At 39.3% G+C, this 23,242-nt stretch overlaps 4 protein-coding genes across 4 annotated transcripts; 1 reads left to right on the forward strand and 3 right to left on the reverse strand.

Moving 5' to 3' along the window:
• Positions 1–3,083: 3,083 nt before the first annotated feature.
• On the reverse strand, positions 3,084–8,564 carry surf4 (surfeit 4). Its single transcript, XM_026298144.2, has 6 exons — positions 8,340–8,564; positions 6,186–6,372; positions 5,615–5,691; positions 5,460–5,503; positions 4,573–4,759; positions 3,084–4,434 (listed from the first exon to the last, which is right to left on the reverse strand). Exons 1-6 carry the CDS (start codon positions 8,385–8,387, stop codon positions 4,168–4,170), a joined length of 810 nt encoding a protein of 269 aa, XP_026153929.1. The 5' UTR covers positions 8,388–8,564; the 3' UTR covers positions 3,084–4,167.
• A 1,779-nt stretch (positions 8,565–10,343) lies between these two features.
• On the reverse strand, positions 10,344–12,314 carry surf2 (surfeit 2). Its single transcript, XM_026297692.2, has 6 exons — positions 12,148–12,314; positions 11,784–11,935; positions 11,533–11,636; positions 11,217–11,402; positions 10,864–10,997; positions 10,344–10,753 (listed from the first exon to the last, which is right to left on the reverse strand). Exons 1-6 carry the CDS (start codon positions 12,220–12,222, stop codon positions 10,664–10,666), a joined length of 741 nt encoding a protein of 246 aa, XP_026153477.1. The 5' UTR covers positions 12,223–12,314; the 3' UTR covers positions 10,344–10,663.
• Positions 12,315–12,834: 520 nt separating this feature from the next.
• On the forward strand, positions 12,835–14,419 carry bbln (bublin coiled coil protein). Its single transcript, XM_026297716.1, has 2 exons — positions 12,835–13,188; positions 13,443–14,419. Exons 1-2 carry the CDS (start codon positions 13,110–13,112, stop codon positions 13,694–13,696), a joined length of 333 nt encoding a protein of 110 aa, XP_026153501.1. The 5' UTR covers positions 12,835–13,109; the 3' UTR covers positions 13,697–14,419.
• A 663-nt stretch (positions 14,420–15,082) lies between these two features.
• Positions 15,083–22,814, reverse strand: ciz1a (cdkn1a interacting zinc finger protein 1a). The gene is made up of 16 exons (XM_026297715.1): positions 22,679–22,814; positions 21,987–22,227; positions 21,191–21,318; positions 20,804–21,015; positions 20,392–20,512; positions 20,139–20,223; positions 19,781–19,893; positions 19,580–19,638; positions 19,170–19,376; positions 18,895–19,025; positions 18,613–18,706; positions 18,357–18,470; positions 18,093–18,239; positions 17,825–17,903; positions 17,582–17,703; positions 15,083–17,370 (listed from the first exon to the last, which is right to left on the reverse strand). The coding sequence occupies exons 2-16, from the start codon at positions 22,145–22,147 to the stop codon at positions 16,831–16,833; spliced, it is 2,313 nt and encodes a 770-aa protein (XP_026153500.1). The 5' UTR covers positions 22,148–22,227; positions 22,679–22,814; the 3' UTR covers positions 15,083–16,830.
• Between the last annotated feature and the right edge of the window lie 428 nt (positions 22,815–23,242).

The following is a 23,242-nucleotide window of genomic DNA, read 5'->3' on the forward strand; positions in this document are numbered from 1 at the left end:
TCCATCAGTCAGATTGAGTCCTGTAGGAAACCTGGTTTTGAGTCTCCTAATCCACCATCTTCTATCTTCACGTTGCATCATCCACATCCCTCCTCATATTATTGCTTAACCCTCATGTGCTGTTCAGGATGTTTTCATCCACCAAGGGTAATTTTTCACTCAATTTGCCCATAACTTTCACTGTATTTCAGCAAATGGAATGTTTTTTGGTGACAAACCTTAATTTGACATAAATTTTAGAAATATGATAGAAATTTTAGATTTTAGATAGAAATGTAAGCAAATTCACTACCCTTTTGTTATGCTTGGGAGGAAAACATCCACTAAAATAAACTGCTATAAAAATCAAAAATCAAAAATATTTGATTCAACTTTTTTTTTCCTAAATCTGTTAATCAATGTATTAATTACTAATTTAACTGCTAACTAATTTATTGTTTGTGGATGTTATTTTCCCATTGACTGCCATTATAACAACATTTTTTGTCTGCACAGCCATGACACTATATAATCATGCATTCTTGGTGGTTGGTGGTTTCCCCTGTTGGGAAGAGGTAAAATGTGATTTTTACTGTTGACAACCAAGTGGCCCCATTAACCCTTTACACAGCCCTGTGCATAGAAAGCTGAGTTTCTGGCTCTTATATGTAGTTTTAAATGGACTATATCAGCATATTATAGTGCCATACTGCCATTGTTTTCAAACAGTGCACAAGGGTTAAAACATGTAATACTGGGTTCTTATTGCAGCAGCAGATTACTGATATAGGCTGCTCTTCATTCATACACCAGCATACCGATAGTAAAAATGTTTCATGATGATTAAAGGTGTTCTTGAGTTCACATATGGAAATCCACCCCCTCTCACAGGCAAATGCACGGTACCCTATTTAAAAACGTGCGTGTTCATGTCTGTGAGTTATGGGCAGTAAAGCAAAACGTTACAATAATGTGATTTTTTTTTTTTCAGATGCAAGCAGCATAAGCACCCTCTGCAGGAATTTAGCAGAATTTCTGCATATTTGAAAAGTATTGCGTATGCATAAATCTTTAAATAACAAACAAACTCATTTGTCAAATAACAGTCCTTATTGACTATTTTGAAACATGCAAACTTTACATGAGAAAGGTGCAATGTCAGAGTCAGGTCCAATTGAAAAGTGCTGTACTGTAGTTTTCTATGAGTCAAGGGGAGGGTTGAAAGAAATGTATTTTTAAAAAATTATTATTACATGCAGAATTTAATTAAATATATATGTCTCTTCTCTCCCTCTCCCACGCAACTGTTCCAAAACCAAAATAAATAATAAAATAAAATTACTTTACTATATTAAGACCTGGCAGCACGGTGGTTGAGTGGTCAGCACTGTTGCGTCAGAGTGAGAATGTCCTGGGTTCGCAACCCAGCCTTTCTGTATGGCGTTTGCATGTTCTCCCTGTGCTTGTGTGGGTTTTCTCCAGGTACTCTGGTTTCCTCCCACAGTCCAAAAACATGTATGTCAGGTTGATTGGTGACTCTAAATTGCCCATAGGAGTGAGTGTGAGTGTGTGAGGTTGTTTGTCTCTATGTGGCCCTGTGATGGACTGGTGACCTGTCCAGGGTGTACCCCTGCCTTTCACCCAAAGAGAGCTGGGATAGGCTGCAACAGATCCCCGTGACCCTGGTTAAGGAATAAGCGGGTATAGATAATGGATGAATATTAAGACCTTTTTCACCTAACAGATGGGCATGAAGTTATATTACAGTATCTACCTTGTCTAACAATGTGCTCTTGGACAATCTGAGAGTTTGGGGAAAATGATTTCAACTATTAGCCACTTAAAGATAAATTCAGCCTGTAAATTCTGACTGTGGCAGCAGAAAGTGGGGCCAGTAGTGTGTAGATCTGTCTGTAAATAACTCACTTCATAGGGTCAGTCTTTCATAGTATCTTTCACAATTGAATTTTTGGTGCTACAGAACTCGAGAGCGTTACAGAAACAACACATTCTTTTATATAAATCTGTTCAGAATCATATTTTGGTATCACTTTATAGAAATACATAGGTAGCTTATAAACTGACATTAATGACTTTATTACTTTTTGAAACAAATAAACTCAGTTAAATCACGTTTATTTACTACACTGTGCTCTACAGGATGTTTTTTTTTTGTTCCATTTAGAGCAGTGGTCTTCAACCCTGGTCCTCAAGAGCTACTGTCCTGCAGGTTTTCTAACTATCCCTGCCCTTCCAGTTCCTGAACACAACTGATCCAGGAAATCATCAGTGGGTAGAGTAGGGAAATCTCAAGGGTATTGTAGGGTTGGAGATGACTGATTTAGAGCCATTCCTGGTATCAGAGCAAAGATTAATACCATAATACTGTTTTGTATGTTTATGTATAAAAACAAATATACTTCCAGTAAATAAATTTTGTTCAATCTATAAGCAAATCTGGGGCATCGCATCCTGCGTATAACCTGTACTGGTCTGACAGTTTCATAAACTGGTGGACTAAATTCACAATGAATTATTTCCAGCTCAACCCAATGAAATATGCTTATCGATAGTACATGGCGTCTTTTATAAAGTCATATGATTAAGTTGTCTGAAAAGAAAACACCTATTACTACTGTACACACACACAAAAATGCTGATCATGGCAACAATAAAAAATCTGTTATGTCTTCATATTAATACAGTATGTAGCAATATCATCATACCCATTCCATGAAGAAATGAATCAATGTGACTGAAAATAATAAAATGCTCCATTGTACTGCTGTGGTTCATTAGAGGTGCAAAGGCTCTGGCTTTAAATCAAATTGCTGTCAGTGGAGGCTGATTCTAGCACCTCTCCAATACAACAGCCATGTATAACTTGGTAAGTTTCCTTCAGGATGGCAAAACTTTGGTTTTGTACTTTCATTTCCATTTTCTAATACATTGTCCAACAAGTTTTCCCATGGTCCATTTGTATATTGTAGTGTATGTATGTAGTTAATCCTGCACTTTAGTGCTGGTGGTGTGGTTGTTGATAGTTGTGCTCTTTAGCATCTTAAAACATCTTAAGACCTAAAAATCTTGACTGAGACAATGACTTTATAGTTTTGAACCTTTATTCCAATTTATTCTTTCAAAATCAAAAAGAAAAAAACCCCCAAAAAACAAATGATCAAAAATACAATATAAACTTCTGAAAATCAATATACGGAATATTTTTCTTTATTTTCTTACACAGGGCAAAAGACACTAAAAGACAAAGTCCAGGTGGCTAGTGACTCTGCTTAGTCCTCTTTGCTTTTCTAGATCGTAGAATATGGTGTTTCACAAACACAGAGCCTCCCCCCATTATCCGATCATATACAGTTCACTATTTAGGCATATGCCAGACGTACAGTACAAAGTGCCCAATAACAAGTCCTGGACCTAACAACTGCGTTGAAATTTTCAATCAAGCGCGACTGCAATCCACCACTTAGCATACGATGTACATGTTTCCCCTCCCCCAGGGTCTACTCCCCCATGAACAAGAATCAGTTGAGAATGAAGTTGTACAGACGTGAACGCTTGGTTATCAGGGAAGATGAATTAAAGTGAGTTGTTGTCAAATTAGTGCCCAGGTGTTCAGGATCAGTATGTTGAACAAGTCTCATACGCTCCAGGATCCAATGGCATTCAACGATCAGCATCCATTAAGGAAAACCAAGCAGCACTCTCTCCGCTTTGCCAGTTTTATTCAGAAAATATGAAAACCAGCCTATGATAATATATGGCATAAGACCCATAAAATCCAATGAACTATTTTCATTCTCATTATGAACACAGAACACATATCTTTTCTTCCACTCATCTATTGCTTTCTTTGTATTTTGAAATACATTGGATGTTCTTATTCTTGTAATAAAAAAGGAGGACATCCAAAAAAAAAAAAAAAAATCTGCAATTGTCATGTTAAAGTGAAAAACAAAAACATCAGTGCAGTGGAAAAATGTCCAATGATTGGTGAGATGGCATCTCTGGAATTGTCCAAATAAAAAAAAAAAAAAAACAAACAAACACACAATAAGCTAGGAAAAAAACTGCGTACCCTGGTGGGGGGGACTGGAGGAGAGGAAGGTTGTTTGTGTCCCGGTTGTTGGGGAAGTCTGTGCCATGCAATCCTCTTATCTTCAACTCTTTTGTCTACCACTCTTTCTTTTTCTCATCCATGGACACGCCACCGGGCCCAAGTGCCACCACCAACAGCAGGCCACCGATGACGGAGGTGGTCTGGAAGAAGTCGTACTTGAGGAAGTCATGCATGGGCTTGTAGGCAGGGATGGTCCAGAAAGCATTGAAGTAGACATTGATAGCCAGAAGCCACAGGACGAGGGTCAATGCCGCCAGCTTGGTTTTGAAGCCGATGGCCACCAGGATAATGAGGGCAGTCCCAACCATGTTCTGTAGGATCTGCAGGGGAAAAAAAAGATGATTGTAATTCAAAGATAAACAAACAGTACATAAAAACTACTACTGATTGACAATGTGAAATTAAAGCACTTTTTTTGTGGGTAATGATGGACATTGATGCATATTGTCAGTACTCACAGAGAAAAAGCTGGAGTCAAAGTGTAGCAGAGTCATGAACATGAGTACTAGCAGTACTCTACCACCCAGCTGCATGTACTGCTTTGGCGAACTCTCTCCCATGGAAGGCACTCCAGCAAACATGCTCTTTCCTTCCGAACGAGACTCAGCAAGCAGCAGGAGCAGACCACCACCAAGGGCTAGGTTTCTGAGAGAGGAGACACGGGACAGTCATTTTGGGGCAGTCTATGTCTGTATGTCAGCCAATTACAACGCTGTGCCTTTTGTTTAAAAAAAAAAAAAAAAAAAAAGTATTTTTACTAGAAATATCTTTAATCATATCAGATATTAAAATTACTATGTTTAGTTTGCTGTCCATCTATTAGTATATAAAGCTTACTCAACTTACATGCTAAATCATATTCTGATAGAATACTAAGAACTAGTACAACTAAAGTACACAGAATTGAAACTGAACACTATAGCACTGTAGCACTATATTTAACAGATTTCTCCAACGGCCAATGACTGACTGGCCTGTCGATGTTTAAATAAATCACAGTTCTTGTCCACAGTAATTACAGTAACTGCAGCTGTTATCTGCCTGACAACTGATACACTGCCTCCTCTGCTACTAATGCTACCAGCAAATCAAAGTTCCTATTGCTGCAGCAACAGCACTACACTCAAGATAATTACACTAGTTTTAATCCATGATAATAACAAGTAAAAAATCAAAGCATCAACAACAGGTACATGCTAATAACATTCTACTCCATACTTTAGCAAACTGCCTCACATGTTTATGCCAAACATATTTATGCATGCTACCCAGGCACTTGAAACAAAGATTTGGTAAACACTGATGGACAATTACGTTTGTGTTATCAACACAGAGTGATACCTACCTCATCAAAAATTTAAGGTCCCATAAAATGCTGTATGCGACTGTCTGGTGGGGAAAAGACAAAGTGTTCCAGATTAGACACAGTCAAACGTTGTTGCAAACATTTAAAGTAGTTATTCAAAAGCCATTTTAAAATTAGTTACTCATTATTCTCACCTGTAGTGCTATGATGCCAAATAATCCAAAGCAGGCATACTGTACAAAATTTCTACTGAGGATGAGGACACAACCACCTGTTAGGACACACAACAAGGCAAAGATACTGAAAAGGAAAGTTAAAGCCATTTTAGCCACTTAAAAATACCTTTGGTTAAGGCAAATGCCACTTGCAAATTATGTGAATTACAGAAAACAATAGTTTAGATTTCTGCCTTTATTAAGACAATCACCCTGCGTTGTGGCTGCTGCTTTATCTGCCACATAGTCTTGGATATATGAACATTTTATTTAGTAGGCCAAGCAGGATAGGTCCATGGATGTGTACTGTTAATGCCAAACTACCTCTTAGCATCCTCATGTCTCTGAATCCTATTCCGGTTTATACATAAGAACAGAGCCTAGTGTCTACTTGAAATGACTTAAGATATTTTTCAGTGTTGCACTCACTTTTACTAATCAGAATTTATGTCAAACATGATCAAATAATACAAAATACAAGTAAAATCCTACACCAGCAAAATCTGACTCATCTCTTGCCTTGACACTAACTGGCCTGTCATTCACTCACCCAACTGTCCTATGAGGTTAAGCAGCACAAAGCATGTAGCCAGGAAATAGCCACAGTTCCAGGTGGCCTCAATGTAGTCTCTCTGCTCATTCCACTGGAACCACATGCGGATGCCATCTTCCAAGAAGGTGCTGATGAGACACAGGCGCGCCAGGTGGGGCAGGTAATGTTTGGTTACCCGCAGGAACTAGACAAGAAAGAGGATAAGTGACTGACAAGAAAAACGATAATGCAAAATCTAAAGCAGAATGATGAAAGGATGTGGTTTCTGTTGCACTGCTGTTGCTCGTTGCTCGTTTGCTTACAACAGCAAAATAGAGTTGGTCACCATAGAGCAACACACTTTACATACCTAAATCAACTGGTCCCCTGAAACTCCATTCTGGGTAGGGCATAATTCATGCTCTAAATAAAATAAGTCAGAACTTTTACTAATTATTATTTACACTGGCAATTAGAAGGAATGAGAATTAATCTACTAGTCATTCATCTCCAAAACAAAGAAGCCCGCAAGGAAAAGGTATACAGTGTTACCTAAGGTTACAGTAGTTACTCCTGCTACCTGTGGAGTGAGGTGTTGTTGTTGTGCTTCAGTAAGTAACTTCAATAAATTACAAAATACAGATCAGTGTTGGCCTCTTTTGTTAGTTAGCATCTCATTTTTTCATTTTATAGACAGGTAATGTGGTCTGTTATACAACTGCAGTTTATACTTACATTCCAAATGTAATGTATTGATAATTATATGTAATAAAAAGGCAACAGAAGGGCTGTGCCTCTTTGTTACAAACCCAAAAGGCCTTGTGCATTCTTTGAAAATGAACTATGTTGAACGTTTAAATTGAAAAACAAACTACCTTATGTTCTGCTCTCAAATCAAATTCATGACCAAATCCTCGGACACTACAATGACACAGTAGAGGAGCAGCGATCTGCCCCCTGCTCCTCCTACTCAGCAGTCCACATCAGCACTGTCAGACCGTGGCAGCCTATCAGCATCCACCAACTCCCACCATGACTTCTGAGTGAGGCATGAATGGACGGACTGGGAACCAATCCCTACAAGCCCAAGGTTGCAGCAACAGCCTAGAAATACACTGTTCTGAAAAGTAAAGTGTAAATAACATGTTGGCTCAGAGCTTATTAGTGAGGGATGTGGCCCTAAATTGAGCTTAACTGAGCTTTGTTTTGTTTTTACAAAGGAAACTAAACTGTTGTTGGCAATACAGCTTCCTTTTTCGGGGCATTCTTACAACATACAGGGCACAGCACTCACAGCATCAGAAATCAATCAGGGTTGTTTAGTTTAGAGAAGCTGTTTTAACACAACTACTATTAACACAAACACTATTACAAAGCTGACTCCGTTATATATCTAAACTGATAGTACTCCCCCAAGTAGATATTCAACAGGAAGTCAGGCTTCTGCTGCAAAAACATAAGGCCATGAATCCAGCATACAACACTACACATGCATCTATTAACAGAACCTACAGGGAAAAAAGCCAGATCTCTGGTCAAAGGTGGAGCTGAAATCTAATTTAGACACCCCAGCTCACCTCTCATAGCCAGATTTTACCTTTAGCCACACCAGTAAAGTAAAAAACACCCTCTCAGACAAAAAACACGCAGAAAGGCACTGTAAGTGTGGCATGTGTAGACCAATGAAGGTAAAGCTCACATCCAGTTTAGGGATGAGCTGGGAGCTGGGACAGCTGTGAACACATGCACATGCTTAGAAATACTAAAGGTTCTCCAAAATACAGACCACCCTAATCCTGCCCAGCAGTCAGGATGGATATGACGAGTAAAGGCCGGGTGGCTAACCGGTTAGCTGGTATGGTGAAGCAACCATATAAACGTGTATCTGAACGTCAGGTAAATCAGCCACAGCCTGACGCTACTTCCACTTTGTCGCTGTGAAATAACCAGACACCCCAACCATTTCTCATGCAGATAAAAACACGAGTGACTTAGCTAATGTTAATGCTGTCAACAACTCACCATAGACGCGTAGAAGCAATAAATTAACGTGCTGAAATGTTGAAGCAAACACACAGGAGCCTCGGGTTACTTCATTCTCAAACTGGTTAGCGGATAAGTTAGCATGCTAACAGCTAGCGCTAACAGCTGCCATGCTAAATGTGAAGTTACCTGGTCTGCCACGTCTTCGGCTGTGCTCATTAAATCCTCCTGCCCCATATCTGTGTACTATTACGGCTTTTAATAATTAAGGCTCGGCGCAATACAGTTTCGATGTGTTGGATTTTTAGCAGGCTGCACTGGAACTGGTCCTCCCCCTGTTAACGTTATTGACTTGAAGATTTCCCGACCGACTGGACAGAGAAAGGCCGCCTCCGCCCCACAATGCTCCGCGATTTGACGAGAGCGCTCGACCCCCCTACATGGTACTGCAACCGCTATCTGCCACGTATACTGAACTGTCCAGGGGTTTGCCACCGCTACCCGGCGGTGTTTACGGCTTTTACATATGTAAACAAGCGCATATTTATACCCTTCAGCACGCTGTAATGATATTTTCACATAAACTCATTATTCAAGCCTCTAAACGTGCCTGCAACCCTTGGATTAGGATGCAGGGGTTGAAGATGGTTACACTTTTAGGACAGACATGCCTATGATATTGTGTCATTTTGACTGTGCTGGAAAAAGTTGAGTAAAAGTACCAATATTCAAAGTAAAACAAGCAAAAAGCCATACATTTAGAGTCCCACAAAGTAGAAGTACAGACATATGGTCTGTAAGTATTTGAAGTAATACTCCCTCCCCAGTGACTTATTATATGGGGCATCATTACATTATTTATACGGATGCATCAATGCATAATTGTACTGTGTTGTATCTTTTACTTGCTCGCAGTTTACTGGTTTAGTCCACTGGATTTCAGCCTAAAGGATGGGGCCCTGTGAAGAGTCAGCAATCAACAGTACTTTACCAGTTTATCATGTGATTTAATGACTTTTTCTAATTTGTACAGTAAGCTGTAGTTATAGCAGTTCAAATTTCTTTTCTCATTCTCATTTCTCTCTGAATTGCACTGGAATTCCAGTATAAAATAGTATACAAATAAACATAAGTACAAAAGTACTTGTAAATGGGAATAGTCATACATTAAAAAATATAATTGGATAACAAAAAAAAGAAGAAGATATGGTAATCTGTTTTAGTGGTAACAAATCAAAACACAGGGCTGATCAAACAAACAGAGCCTACAAAGTCTGCCACAGCATATGACTCACATCATCATCATCAATCTTATCAAACCATTCAGTGATCCTTGACAGCACAGGCCCTCAGGGTAGGGACATTATCATCTTGTAACACATTTGATTTTTACCTTTGTAGATGTGGTTGAAAAACATGGTCACTTTCAGAATATTGTGGATTAACCTTTTACTATCAGCTAACTGTCAATGCTATGTAGCTGTAGCACACACTTCTGCGGATTGTGTTTATGGCAGACAAACACCAGGTCAGACACACTTTCATTAGCTGACATTACATTTGATTTGAACTAACATCAGCTGTTATCACAGGGTCTTGAGCAGCAGACAGGAGCCCTCTTGTCAGTTTATATTAATGCAAAGGCAGTCCACTGAGTGCCTGTGGACTTGTTCCGACCACTTGTTGCTGAGTGGACTGTGGCTGGCAGGCAACTGTTCTGGGGTATGGAAACATAGACTAGAAAGTAGCAATCAAAAATCCAATTTGAGACAACATACTTCTAGGGCTTGGAGATGGCTAGAAACTGCCAGCTACTCTGGACTAAATCAACAACTTCTACTAGTTCCAGATGTCGCTTTGCTGCCCCGGATATGGGATGGAGGTGTAAAAGGAGCTATAGTTTACAGATCGCTTGTACTCGATATCTAGATAGAGCCAGGAGGAAGAGAAAATAGATGATGCTGATAGCACTCAAAAATGCTGTTTAATAAGTTCTAACCTGCTGCAGTGACATTTGTCATCATTTTTGAATAGTATTACTGTGTTAAATGGTCATTGATATATATATATATTGATATAAGTCTTTCTCCTAAAGTTGGAAACTTAACATCTACATTTCAAATGTGTTGTGTAATGCTTTTCAGTCGATTTGTAGGCAGTAATTAGGAGGGGAAAAAAACCAGTAACTGTAAATTCAAATAATTATGTTTTATGCAATGTTTTTACTTTTAAACAGAAAACACAATTTGTCCAGTCCAAACTATTTGTTTACTGACACAGTCACATTTCCTATGGCATGCAAAGCAGTCTTGTTGGAATTGTGCAACATCACAACCAATGAAACACATGACCTTTGCAGAGATAAGAAAATCCTGTTAATTTTGGTAATGAAGGTTCACTTATACAAAGGTCAGGGCTGGCTCAGATGAAGGAATACTCCACCAAACTGGATGTCAGTGCTGTTCGCTGACAAAATACCAGATATAAAAATACTATACAGATAATTTTACATTTTAATTTGTATTCCGCATTTTGCCACGTTTCTTCCGCCCCGACTTCCAGTGATTATTTCTGAATTTCTTCTGAAAACCACAACCTTGGACCTGAAAGACACCAATATGACAGCTTTAATGTCAGCAAAACACCTAACATTGATAAAGTAGATCCCACTGACAGATACATAAATGTTATTTCAGGTATGTATTCTACAGACCTTTTTGCGTTTCTTCACCACCTGCTTGTCCACTTCCATATCCTCCTCTTCATCTGTTTGAAAGTCATCTTCCTCCTCATCCCTGTCACCTTCAGTACTTTCCACCGCTGGGTTTTTTAAAGTGAACATAGATGCTGTGGGTAAAATAAAACACAGTGTTCAGCAAAGTAAAACTGAAAAGCAAACTGAACCTACTCTTGATTTGCACTTGGATACAGTGGTCTACCAGTGTATTAAATTACTAACTTAAGTGTAATTAACTTAATTAGTTTGGCGTGTTATCCTACATGAAATCTAACCCTGCAGACCTTTAGATGGAAGATGTCTACAGTGTCTGCACTTGGGGTACTCACAGGGATAGAGGTCACTCATGCTGTCTTCTGAGTCGCTGTGATCCTCGTCACTGGATGAGGGTTCCCACATGCTGCTCTTGTGCTTTGAGGCCCTCGCTCTATGGGTCTCTTCTCCGGTGTCTTTGGGCTTTTTCTGTTTGAGTCTGGCTGGAACAAATTCAATCCCCTGCCGCACACACTCTTCATCTAGAGCGAGAACATAGTCTTCAGCTCACTCCATCTCACACAGCTTAATGTAAATACAATATTACCAGTATTACAGATAAAACACTGTAATGGGTACTGTTTTGTAGATGTGGATCAGACATGTACTGACATTTGGAGAAGGCCTTCTTGAAGCGTTTCCCGTTGACATGTGTTAGGACATGGTGTGGCTGTCGATTTATATGTCTGAGAGTCAGTTTACAGAAGAGCTGATTGCTGGAAAACAGAGTAAACATGATAATGCAGCTGGACAGATTCAGCCTATTTCTGAGTAACATACAGGAGCATTTCATAGACAATAACACTACTGTCACTATATTATAAAATGACAATATGCTAAAAGAAGCATTTGTTTATCCTTACGGTTGTTTTGTGCTTGGCACAATGTGTGGCTCATACTGGCTGTAGTTGAACTGTGCTGTAGCGCTCAGAGTCGCATATTTTTTCCCTTGAGTGAACTTGTGCAGCTCCGGCAGGTTGCATGGGAACTCATGATCATTCAGTGTGCACTTGATCTGAAACAACAAATTAGCTGACATGTATCGCGCCTTTTACAGAGTTAATGGGGTAGAACAGCTTAGCACAGCAACAAAACTGGCAACCATTTACAGGTTTTTCCATCTAGGTCGATACATTTAGCCAATAGATGGCTCATGGGTAAAGTAGCAATACGGCTAGCATCACATTAGACCGATTTCATGTAATATGATGTAATCTGCTCGCTAACCTTTTTGCCACCTGTAAGCTGCAGGAAGGGATGGTTAAGAAGAAATGCTCTGAGGTCCGCAGGTAACTCATCCATAGTTTAAAAACAAATCTGTTAGTGTGTTGATTAGCCCACCCCTCCTTTGCAGGAAACGTCTACACGTGGGTTGACTGCATCGACATCTAAAAGACGCCATCTACTGGTCGGAGTGAGGAAAAGCAAACGAAAAGTTAAAGCTTCTCATTCAAATATCATCAGAATTGCATACGATTGTTAAAACACAGTCACTTCAGTGTATTTTACATATATATATATTCAGATTATGATCATTTTTATTCCACGATGCAAATACACAGTAAAGTCAGATGTTAGTGATGCAATGTCAGCTGACTGAAAGTTCAATCATCGAGCGGATAATTTGAGACTTCACTCTGTTCGTATTTTCAAAATGTAAAAGTGTAGTCAACACGTAAGCGAAGACAATAAGGGAGAAACCCTAAATGAAAAGGATAAAATATGTTCTAAAACAGACTCCACCTACTGTAACTGTAATGTAAAAAAAATGATATCGACATTTTCTGCACAAAAATATTTTAATTTAACTACCGGGCATTTTATCGCTACAGAGTGCCACATCTTCATGATTAAAGCAATCTTTGCTGCGAACGTGAAACACCGCCCACTTATCTCCCATAATTCCTTGTTTCCGTAAACAAATATTTGACGCCTACCAATGACAACAGATGTCAAATTAGCTCTTCTGATAATTCCTCCTGGAATCTGGGGCTTTTACCCAAAACGTCTGTACATAGCAGTAACTGAAGTAAATGTTTGTTAGTGTATTTGGTGATATCTGTAAATCATTAGAGTTGCTGCTGGTTTAGCTCGAGAGCTGTCAACGTAGCTAACGTTAGCTTAACAGCATTAAAGGAGCACCAGCAGCTAACGCGACTTTTTCGTAATAAAGGTGAATATTTGACGACATGTCCGGACCAAACGGAGATCCAAACATCTCTACCGACGACGGTATTATAAACGACGAGGATGAATTCGGCGAGGAAGGTAATAACGTTAACCAAACGCGTAACTACATTCATTCATTCATCCATTATAATCGAAGCTAGTACCGTAATTCAACAAAACAGGGAAAGTCCACTCTCAAATCAAATTCACGGAGCTCTGCTGGAGAACTATCCCAGCTCTCAGCTCTCTTTGTGTGAAAATCAGGGGTACACCCTCATCGGTCCATCACAGGGCTGTATAGACATTTAATCAAACCAATAGAAAACCCTGATCTGTCTCCTGTTTATGCACAGAGTATGCTGCCATCAACTCCATGCTGGATCAGATCAACTCCTATCTTGATGACCTGGAGGAGCGGAATGATGCACTCAATGGCAAGCTTCACGAATTTATGGAGTTAAACAGACAAACCCGGCTGGAGTTCAGGGCCCAGCTGCTGGGCTCCATGACCCAGGAGGAGCATCCTGCAGGTGGACACTCCTCATCCAGCAAAGAAGAACTGAATGAAGACAATGGGAACTTGCAAATGAGCGAGAAGAGCGAATAGACGAAGGGGATTGAGTTGAGCAAGGATAGAAATATTTATGAAAGTTGAATCAACTTCTTACCTCTGTTTGTTGGACTAGTGACCATTGATCTGCATAGTCCATGCCTGTCTGATTATTCTGGAAATTTACGCCCCAACTAGCAAATCTGATATTTTGCATACTCTTATTACTAATCACTTGATTTCTGAGCAGACTGGAGTTTATTGACCTCTTGCAGATTCTCAAACCAGTTGTTCATCATGGTCACTCTGCACTTTGTTGCTAATTTGCTGAAAACTGAAAGTGCTGCCATGTAAAAAGCTGTATCCCTTGGTACAGTTCATACTGGTCCATGTGAGACATCCTATAGACAATACCTGAAGTCAAAAAAATGCTAGATTTTTTTTAAACAAGTAACAAAAAAGATGTGTTGTCAAACAATATTCAAACTGCAGGATTGTGCTCAGATTTGACATAAAAATGCATCATGTTTCAAGCTGCTGAAGAGTTTGATTTGGTTGACACATTAGCCAAAACTCAAGTGATTTGAATAATTAACCACTGCACCCAGTTGGTTGTGCATGGTGATCTGCACAAATGTACCATTACATTGTGCAGATTACTGTCCATAAGCTTACGAGTCTGTCCATGTGACCACTCAGTAGTGTGTTTCTGGCTTGAACAAAAACAGTGTGTGTCAACCTCAGCCCTGTACTATCTCTGCATTCTCTGTAATCACTGTATGTCTTTCCAAAAAGTAAATATGTAACATTCCAGATATCTACCAGTGTATTATAATGCCTGACTTACACTGTGCAGTCCTGTTAGTTTTCAATAAATAATTTGGCAAAGGGTGGGAATTGTCAGACATTTTAATATAAATTAAAATGATCCCCCAAACAGAAATCAAAACATCCAAAAATACATTAAACTTCCAGCAGTTAGAAAACATCACCTGTTTGCTCATCTCAATTTGTCAGTAGCTGAATAAAAATACAATAAGAAATATACAACTTTGTTTGAATTAATCAGTTATATGTCCTTTTCTCTCTCCTGCTCCATTTCAGAGCTAAAGATCATGTCTTGTTATTCAAGAGAGAATGTGATAGTAGTCATGTAACAGTTGCCACCATGATTATGAGAATTGCTACATGTGTCAGCCAGCCTTCAGTGGTTTAAGATATCCTTCCCTAATACAGAGGATGAAATGTTTACAAAACACACTAGTCATGAAGTCAGACATCCTTATTTACAGTTAATGATGGCATATGACTGGTGAAATGCAGGAACCAAAGTTACACTTTTGTAAGACCTGTAATGGGAATACTCTATTTTGTGTTCTATTCTGGTGCTTCACATCAGACTTCAAGGTTTGCAAAGATGGTTGGATACATTAAATACCCACAGACACTTCATGGTTTTATTCTCAAAAGTAATATTGGGACCATTAACTCACTTGTCCACTGTAAAGCAACAGAAACATCTTAAATGTGGAAAAAAAGATGGTAATTGCTAAAAAGCAACAACTACCACTTTTAAATATACGTGAATACTTATAGAAGCATTTTAAGTCCATGAAAATTGGTGATATTTAATTCTGAAGATAAGCACACATGATAAATGTTTATCATTGTGCAACATGTTCCATTCTACAAATGCTTTTATAACTATACTGAGAATTATGAAAATTTCAAATTATTCAAAATGCAGACAGAGCAACGTTTTGTGAATGTGAAGAGTCCTTGGCGAATCGGGGACAGCTAATAATTTAAATTTAATGCATGGTTGTAGGCAGAAGCTTTTAATTTCTTGCTCCTGAAAAGTTCACAAATTTTTATTTTAGAGCTTCTGTAGCACTTAATACACAAGAGTCTTTTCCATATCACTGTGTGTAGAAGGGGGCTTGAAACATTTTGTTGATCACTAACATTTAGCCACTACAAATTGTGTTGGGATTTAAAAAAAAAGTCATGTTGTATCAAATGCCAATACATAGTAAGCCAAAAAGAATATGGGTAATACTGAGTGAGAAAACCACAGGAGCTGACCACCTTCTCACCCTAAACACACCAACCTAAATCCAAAATATCTAAAAAAGGATGATAAAATGCCCTGGACAAAGCTATGATCAGTTTCATGACTCAGATTTTCTCAAAACTCAAACCAAAGTACCATTTCAACACTTTTTAAACAAAAAATGTCACTTGCTCAAACATAATTTGGTTACATTCTACACTTCAGCGTGCTAAAAGCATGTGCTACATGATTAGCGTTGTGGAAAGTGTTTTCCACTTTTCCATCAGTACAGTCTTCTACATTGGCAGGTTATTATAAGTCAACAATCAATCATCTAAATAGCTAGAAGCTGCAAAAACTGTCAGTCATCAAACTCCTGATCCTCAAATGCAGCAGGGTGGGAAATTAACTTTTGGCAATCCCACTGAACAGAAAACATACTGGCCACTTCAAATCCAAATGGCCAAATCACCTACAATTTCTTTTTTTATTATTTTTTTACTGGCCTGTGTTCTGTAGCTGTGGCAGAACAATGTCCATCAATAGCACAGACACACAAAATAAGCCTGTCCTAGTGCGAACACACTTTCCACTCCAAACCTACTTAGATTTCTTATATAGTATGGAACTGGAGAGTATTATATGGCATTGGTATCAGGTGTTCATGTAATGGATCTTCCAGTAGGTAACATAAGGAGCATCTACTTATTTAAATAATATATATTTTTAATTCAGGCAACTTAAATAGTTTTTGCTGTTGGGTAAATCTGTTTTGGACTAGATGTACACATTTTACATTGACCCCTATTGCTGTTAACTAAGGCTGGGGGCCTACATAAGAACATATCTTTCTAATTGGTGGCCTATTTTTGAAGCTTACTCATCATCAAAACTTTTGATAGCTGCCAAGTGTTAATTTCCCACCGTTAGACAGCAACTCACATTAGACGCCCTGTTCCACTATGCTTCACCATCAACACTCTATTTGTTAGTGTGGGTTTAATTCAGACTCTCAGACATTGAGAGGCTGGGCTGTTCACATCTTGGTCTCACTTTCATGTAAGCACCTCTTCACATACTGACACATCCTAACTGATGGTTGTACCAGGTTTCTTGTTTTCCACATAGCATCTTTGACTCAGCGTCTCTTTGTTGCTCTCCCTGACCTGCATTTGGGCGTGGTTTTTGCCTTCCTTTTGCTGTTCTTTCTCCCTGGGACAGCAGGAGCTTCCTTCTCCTCCTCCTCTTCATTACCACCTTTAACAGCAGCTGGCTCTGAGTCTGACTTCTCTCTGCTTCCAGCAGGCAGCTCTGCAGGAATCTCCTGAACTACAGATGCCTGGGATGTGGTCTCTTCCTCTTTGCTGTGAAGGCTAAGGTCCTGGTCTGTACTGCCAGTGCTGGTTGCTGATGTGGTAATGAAGTCCTGTGAGGTCGAGGCAGGTTCTGCTTCTTGCTTCTGTTGTTGGCAGTCTGTCTGTACCTTCACTTTAGTAAGTGCAACACTGGGCTGCATGGAGTTTACAATTGTCACAAAACCAGTGTCTTCAGAGTGGAAGATTTCATCTGAACACTCTGTGGTGGATTCTGCTACAGGCCCGAGACTGTCCTCAGCTAAGAGAGATTCTCCGGAAGATTCAGTAGCTTCATCCTTTTGATGCAGCAACACTCTGTATGCCTAAGAAAAGACAACAAAAATTTATTTTGTTTTCATCTGAACAAAGAATGTGCTGCCAACATTCATCAGGCTTCTGTTCATGTTGTTGGCAAAGTTTAATTTTACAATTTGTGCTATGGTTTTCTTCTAAGATGCTGCTTTACAGGTTGACTTCATGTACTTCATTATCTATTTAGCTGGAATAAGTTTGATGAAGTAATTAAAAAACAACCTTAAGGTTCTCAAAGTGCTTCAGTGATTTGCAGTGGGTGTGTAGAGCAGGAGATTCAAAGTGGTAGAATTTGTTGCAGATTCTGCAGATAAAACCTGCTACTGGAACAAAGAAACTGGACCCTGCAGGAAAAGAAATGTGACATTTCATGATAATATTAAATACTGTTCAATCTACAAGAAAAGACGAAACAAAAAAAAACATTATTTTGCAGTGAAGAATCAGGAGTTAGTTGTCACTCACCATAGACTGTATCAGGGTCATACTTCTCATCACTGGCCATGTCTTTTAGGGTCACTTCTTTCAGGGAGGACCAGCCATCCTGTATCAGGTCACCAAAGACACAGTAAACAACTACATTATGACAAATGCACCAATTATAAAGGGCTAATAATGTCATTTCCGAGCTCACCTCAAAGCAATAAACCTTTAAGTTTAAGGGCTATTTAAATTCAAATACAATCATCTCACTGGAGGGAATTGAAAACAACTACAAATTAAATGCAATCACCTGTTTCTCAATGTATTCTACATCTGCTTCGTTAATCTGGCTGTCCTCTTCCTCTTCCACCTCATTGCCATTGTCCTCTTCCAGTGCAAAGCCATCAGTGTTACCTGTCAGCTTGGCCAAGGCCTCACAGCCCTCCTTTTCCTGCAGCTGATAAACAGCGAGTACATTATTGTGGTGCAACAGTGTGGAAAAGTGACTGTTTAATTTCATCTCCACTTCTGGGATCATACTTACTAATGCTTGTATTAATATAAAGACAGATACCTTTTCCACTTTCAGTTTGTGTTCCTGGGACTGCAAGTGTTCCACAAAAAGCTGGGAGGTTCTGAAGTGTTTCTTGCAGACTGTGCAGGAGGACACAGCTGTTCTACTGGCAAGCTGAAGGGAGATGAAGGGATACAAGATCATTACTAATTACTCTCATTTAAAGCAATCAGATAAAGTGTGATATAATTTTTTTTATTTGGTAAACTTTCTTGTACTCAGCTACTACACTATCTAAATGTGCTTGTACTTATACCTTGTGCTCCTCGGTGCGATGGTGGTCCGTGATGCTACTGGTGAAGTACGTGTGACAGGTGGCACACCAACGCTTTAACTCTGTTTTTTTCTCCCTGCAAAGAACACGAACACATTTTATTTATATTATTTAATAAGGATAATTTTCTCTAACCTCAAAACTACTAACAGGAAACCAATAAAATTTATATTTATAGTTACAATAAAAGGATGCCAAATTATCTGGTAAATCAGTACACAAAAAAAACATGACAAATGTACATTCATGTGTTCAGAATCTGACCCATCTTTGCTTGCTCCCTGTAGAGACTCCTGCACTCGCGGCAGCAGGGTGACCAAACAGGCGTTGCTCATGTGTTGGATCTCCATCATCCTCTGCTGGTGAGAAATGCTGTTCATATGACTCCTGAAGTTCTACAAAAACACAGAGGAGAGAAATTAACAATAAAAACAATAACAGCACAATCACTATGTAACACATCCCCTCTAAACAGACGCCAAATGTACATTCCACTGTGGCCTATATATGTCACTGTAGGTGTGTGTGTGTCAACCCACTTGCTGGTTGTGGCAGGTAATGCTGCAGAGGTAGCAGTAAAACTTGCTGGTGCCCTCTGCTACACCCTCTTCCCTTTCATCTTGGTTGTCTGGTGTATCCAGAGAGGCATCTTTTCCCTGTAGAGTCTCCTCAGGAGGTAGATTACCCTGCTGGTCATCTTTGTCCAGCATGCCAGAGGGTGACAGGGCAGGCAAACAGCTTTGCACCTATGATATGGTTTCACAAACAAGGTGTAAATGCAGGATCTTGCTTTTTTTTATTTTTTTATTATTTTTTACTATGACAGAGACAGACATTTAGGTTAATGTGACAGGTGTTTGCAATGGTGAGTTACATCTAATTCATCTTAAGTATTTTAAATATTTTCATATTGCCTAACTGACCATTTCGAAGAAAAGGCACCTCTCACCTCATTAGCTCTGTTTTCCTCCAGCATCTCAAAATCATCTTCCTCCTGAAGGATGGAGTCTGTGAAAAGGTTTAAGGCCAAGAGAGACATACAGTAAGTGTTTATCTCAACTGGCTGAAACTACACTACACTGAAACTAAATTAATGTTTAATATATAAAGTTTCTACTTTCCAAACTGTAGTTTTAAGTGTTTTTTTTACCTTCAGGCAGGTTCTCCTCTGTGTTGCTGTTACACTCTGAAAAAAGAACCTCCTCATCTGCATCTGCAGTAGTGAGAGTCTCCACAACACATGGTTCTTTGGGCTCCTCTGACCTGAAGAAAAAAAACACAAAAATGGAAGGTTTATAATAATAATGGAGAGGACATTTATACTATAATTCTACAACTTTTAATAATGTAAGCCAGAACACATCTATTTTCTTAATTTGTTTTTCATAATTTGTATTAATAAAAAGTAAAAGTAAAACCTAACTGCCCTCAATTTCTACTTATGAATACTCGGTTAAACACTAACTGTGGGATGACAATAACAGAATGAAAAAAAAATAGGTCTGTACTCCTCTGTCCTCTGTTTCTTCACTACAGGCTCTTCAAGCTGCAACTCCAATATTTGTGTGGGTCCATCCACTCTTCCCTCTGCATCTGTGAGTAGCAAAGGCAGAATCAAAGTTGGAAACAAAAAAACTAAACAAAAACAAATACAAACAAACAAAAAAAGATTATCCACTCTATCATGTATTTCCAAATATTCTTTAGTATTTTTTATAGTCTGAGGAGGCATCTACATCTTTGAATAGATTGCAACTCTACCAGTTTCAGATGTATCATTGGATTCATTGGTACTGCTAGCTGCTGCTGGCTGGTCGTCTGTGCTCCCTGCTGCCATCTGCTCATTGTCTCTTTTCCTGTCTGGCTGCCGAGCTACAGTGTCCTACACACAGAAAAGACAATATGATTTCAAATGTAACAAACAGAGGCTTGGCTTCTTTTTTTTTTTCTTAAAGGGAATAAAAATGTTTAGATGTGACTTAAATGATCAATCATCAATAGATAAATCATAGATCAACCACAGTTAAAACATTTGATTGAACATTGCACATAAGTACTTATCACTGGTTGTCAAATCCTGTCAAATCATTCACACAACCCTAACAGAGTATATTAGCTGGGCTGGAACCCTACACACTAATTATAATCATTACAATGCTTCTGTCGTAATTACTGTGGTGGTAATGGATGAGGAGGAAGATGCTGTGGTGGTGGTGGTATTGTAGTAGCGAGCATGTGGGTGGAAGGGCCGCGCAGCTGGGAAACCCATGATGGGCGACTTAATAGCCATGCCCATAGGAACCGGACCAAGCAGAGATGACCTGGCGCCAGCTGCAAAGAACTGACGGAACTGCTGCCCACCCATCCCAAAGCCCCGCATGTTGCCTGGACAAAAGAAAAGCACGAAAGTTTTAGTTTAGATGCATTTAATTATATAATCTCTAAAAATGTAAATGAAAAACATAATTCTGTTTCTGATTATTTGCTACTATATGCAGGGTTGGAGGCGTTTTGCCCTTTTCCAGATGTAGCTGTATTTTAACTTAAATCCAAACTGCACCCTGCATCTGCTGCATCAGTATGGCCCCTTGTAGCATGGGATTGGGGGTGATGATGGTTGCCTGAGTCGCCTGGCACAGATTGACCATCCTGGGTGGAGGGGCTGTCTGAGGAGGCACGGGAATGGTTCTGAAGAAGAAAAAAGAAATATAGTATAGCTACAGTATAGTGTGGTGGGGAGATAAAGCAAGCTTGGCTGCTACTGTTGCTGCTGTTGCACATTCAAGGAATAAACAAAAGACCTGCATACAGTTTGCATGAGGACGAATAAAAGCTGACAGGTTACATGCCACAAACCCACCAGGTACTTTACATTCCAAATCAGATTTTGTGCGGGAGCCAGGAAGCCATAACATAGGTGAATGGAGAATACTATTTGGTGTGGAGCCTGTAATTTTACAAGTGCTTTCTAGCCTGTATCAACATGGCATGAATCAACATTACCTTAGCACAGGTCAGTTTACACAGCATGGCAATTGTCCAGTTTTTAAATATACACACGACACTGAGTACCTGCCAAGTATCTGATCCAGAAGGCCAATGACGTGGTTAAAACTAACACTTTGTTTGTTAACAATAACAAACACTTCTATAAAGTATGCCACTGCTGCTACACTGGGACATAAAGAAATATTTCTGTATAGCTGCAGCTTTTAGACGGTTTACTCACTAAACACAGTCAAATTGTACAACAGTTTGCCATGTGATGTGGCAGGACTTCCAGCTCAGCCAACCTAACAACTGCAGATCATCCGAAAGGCCCTGCATAATCCCCGGTCTCGAGTTAACGATCTTACCGCGGTGTCTGGTGGTGATGGTGGGCGACATGATGCCCTGAAGGAGGCTGTGGCGGAGGAGGTGGAGGCTGCTGCTGGAAAAGTTGTTGTAGCTGCCGCAGGTGCTGGTGAAACTGTTGCTGCTGCTGCTGCTGCTGCTGATGGATGTGTGGATTGAACATTACGGGGTTTAATATCCACCGTTGTACTTTGAGTTGACAGACCCGCTGCTGCGAAGTGCACCTCTTAAAATGTAAGGTCCCTGGATTGGAGGAAGACAAAAAAGCTTAAGCCCTGCTATCGTAACAACTCTTTGCTGAAAAGACGCTCAATTACAGGTCGCTCTCGTATTTCGCGATGACAACTAGCTTAGCTACAGTTAGCAAGAATGCTAACAATGTACATTTTCGTTCATTGCGTCTCTTTACTCGGTTACACAACTTCATAAACAGCTTGGCAAAAATTTTGTCTTTAGAGGAGAGCAACATGTTGTTTCAAAACTACAAACAAACTTACAACCACGACTGAATAAATTAAAAAGCTACACTTGCCTTGAAATGAACGAAGCTAACGTAACATTAGCCACCGCTTAGTAACCGAACCCAGCAAGTTAGCTTAGCGTAACTGAACTGACTAGCTCACTGGCTAACTCACAAATTAACCCGCTGTGCCTTCTCAAGTACTTTCTACATTTGATTATTTTATCAGCTTACTTCTGCAAAAGGGAAACGGCGATGGTTGCTGACTACCAAACTGTCGACATAGCACAGGGTTAAATATTTACTCCTTGTCACGGTGCAACTTGCATAAAGCAGGAACCCAAACAGTGGCATTAATGTAACCTGTCGCCCTCTAGTGGCCGTCTGGAAAACTGAAGATTCTCGCTCTCAGGGTGATAAAAGGAGCTTTGGATAATGTAGTTTTTCAATTGAATAATTAATTGTCAAAATAAGTCGCTAAATAAATGTATATTTAATTCAAATTTCAAGGTTTTATCTTTTACACTAGTACAATCTGCTAAATATAAATAATAACAATGACATTATTATTACATTTACCCCAAGTGCAAGGTGTATATTACATACAAACAGTTGTTTTATATTTTGCATCCATATATTTATATTATTACAGCTGTACTAGTTATAAAGACAAGTGCTGGACAATTGGAGTATAATAAGGAGTGAGGGGGATAACCAAAATAATTAAGATTCCTCCTCTGCGGAACATTTAATAAAAACCAGTTCAGTTACTTTCAAAAAGTTAACTCTGGACCAAGT

Source organism: Mastacembelus armatus, chromosome 12 (genome assembly GCF_900324485.2).
Source record: "Mastacembelus armatus chromosome 12, fMasArm1.2, whole genome shotgun sequence".
NCBI classification, from domain to species: Eukaryota; Metazoa; Chordata; class Actinopteri; order Synbranchiformes; family Mastacembelidae; genus Mastacembelus; species Mastacembelus armatus.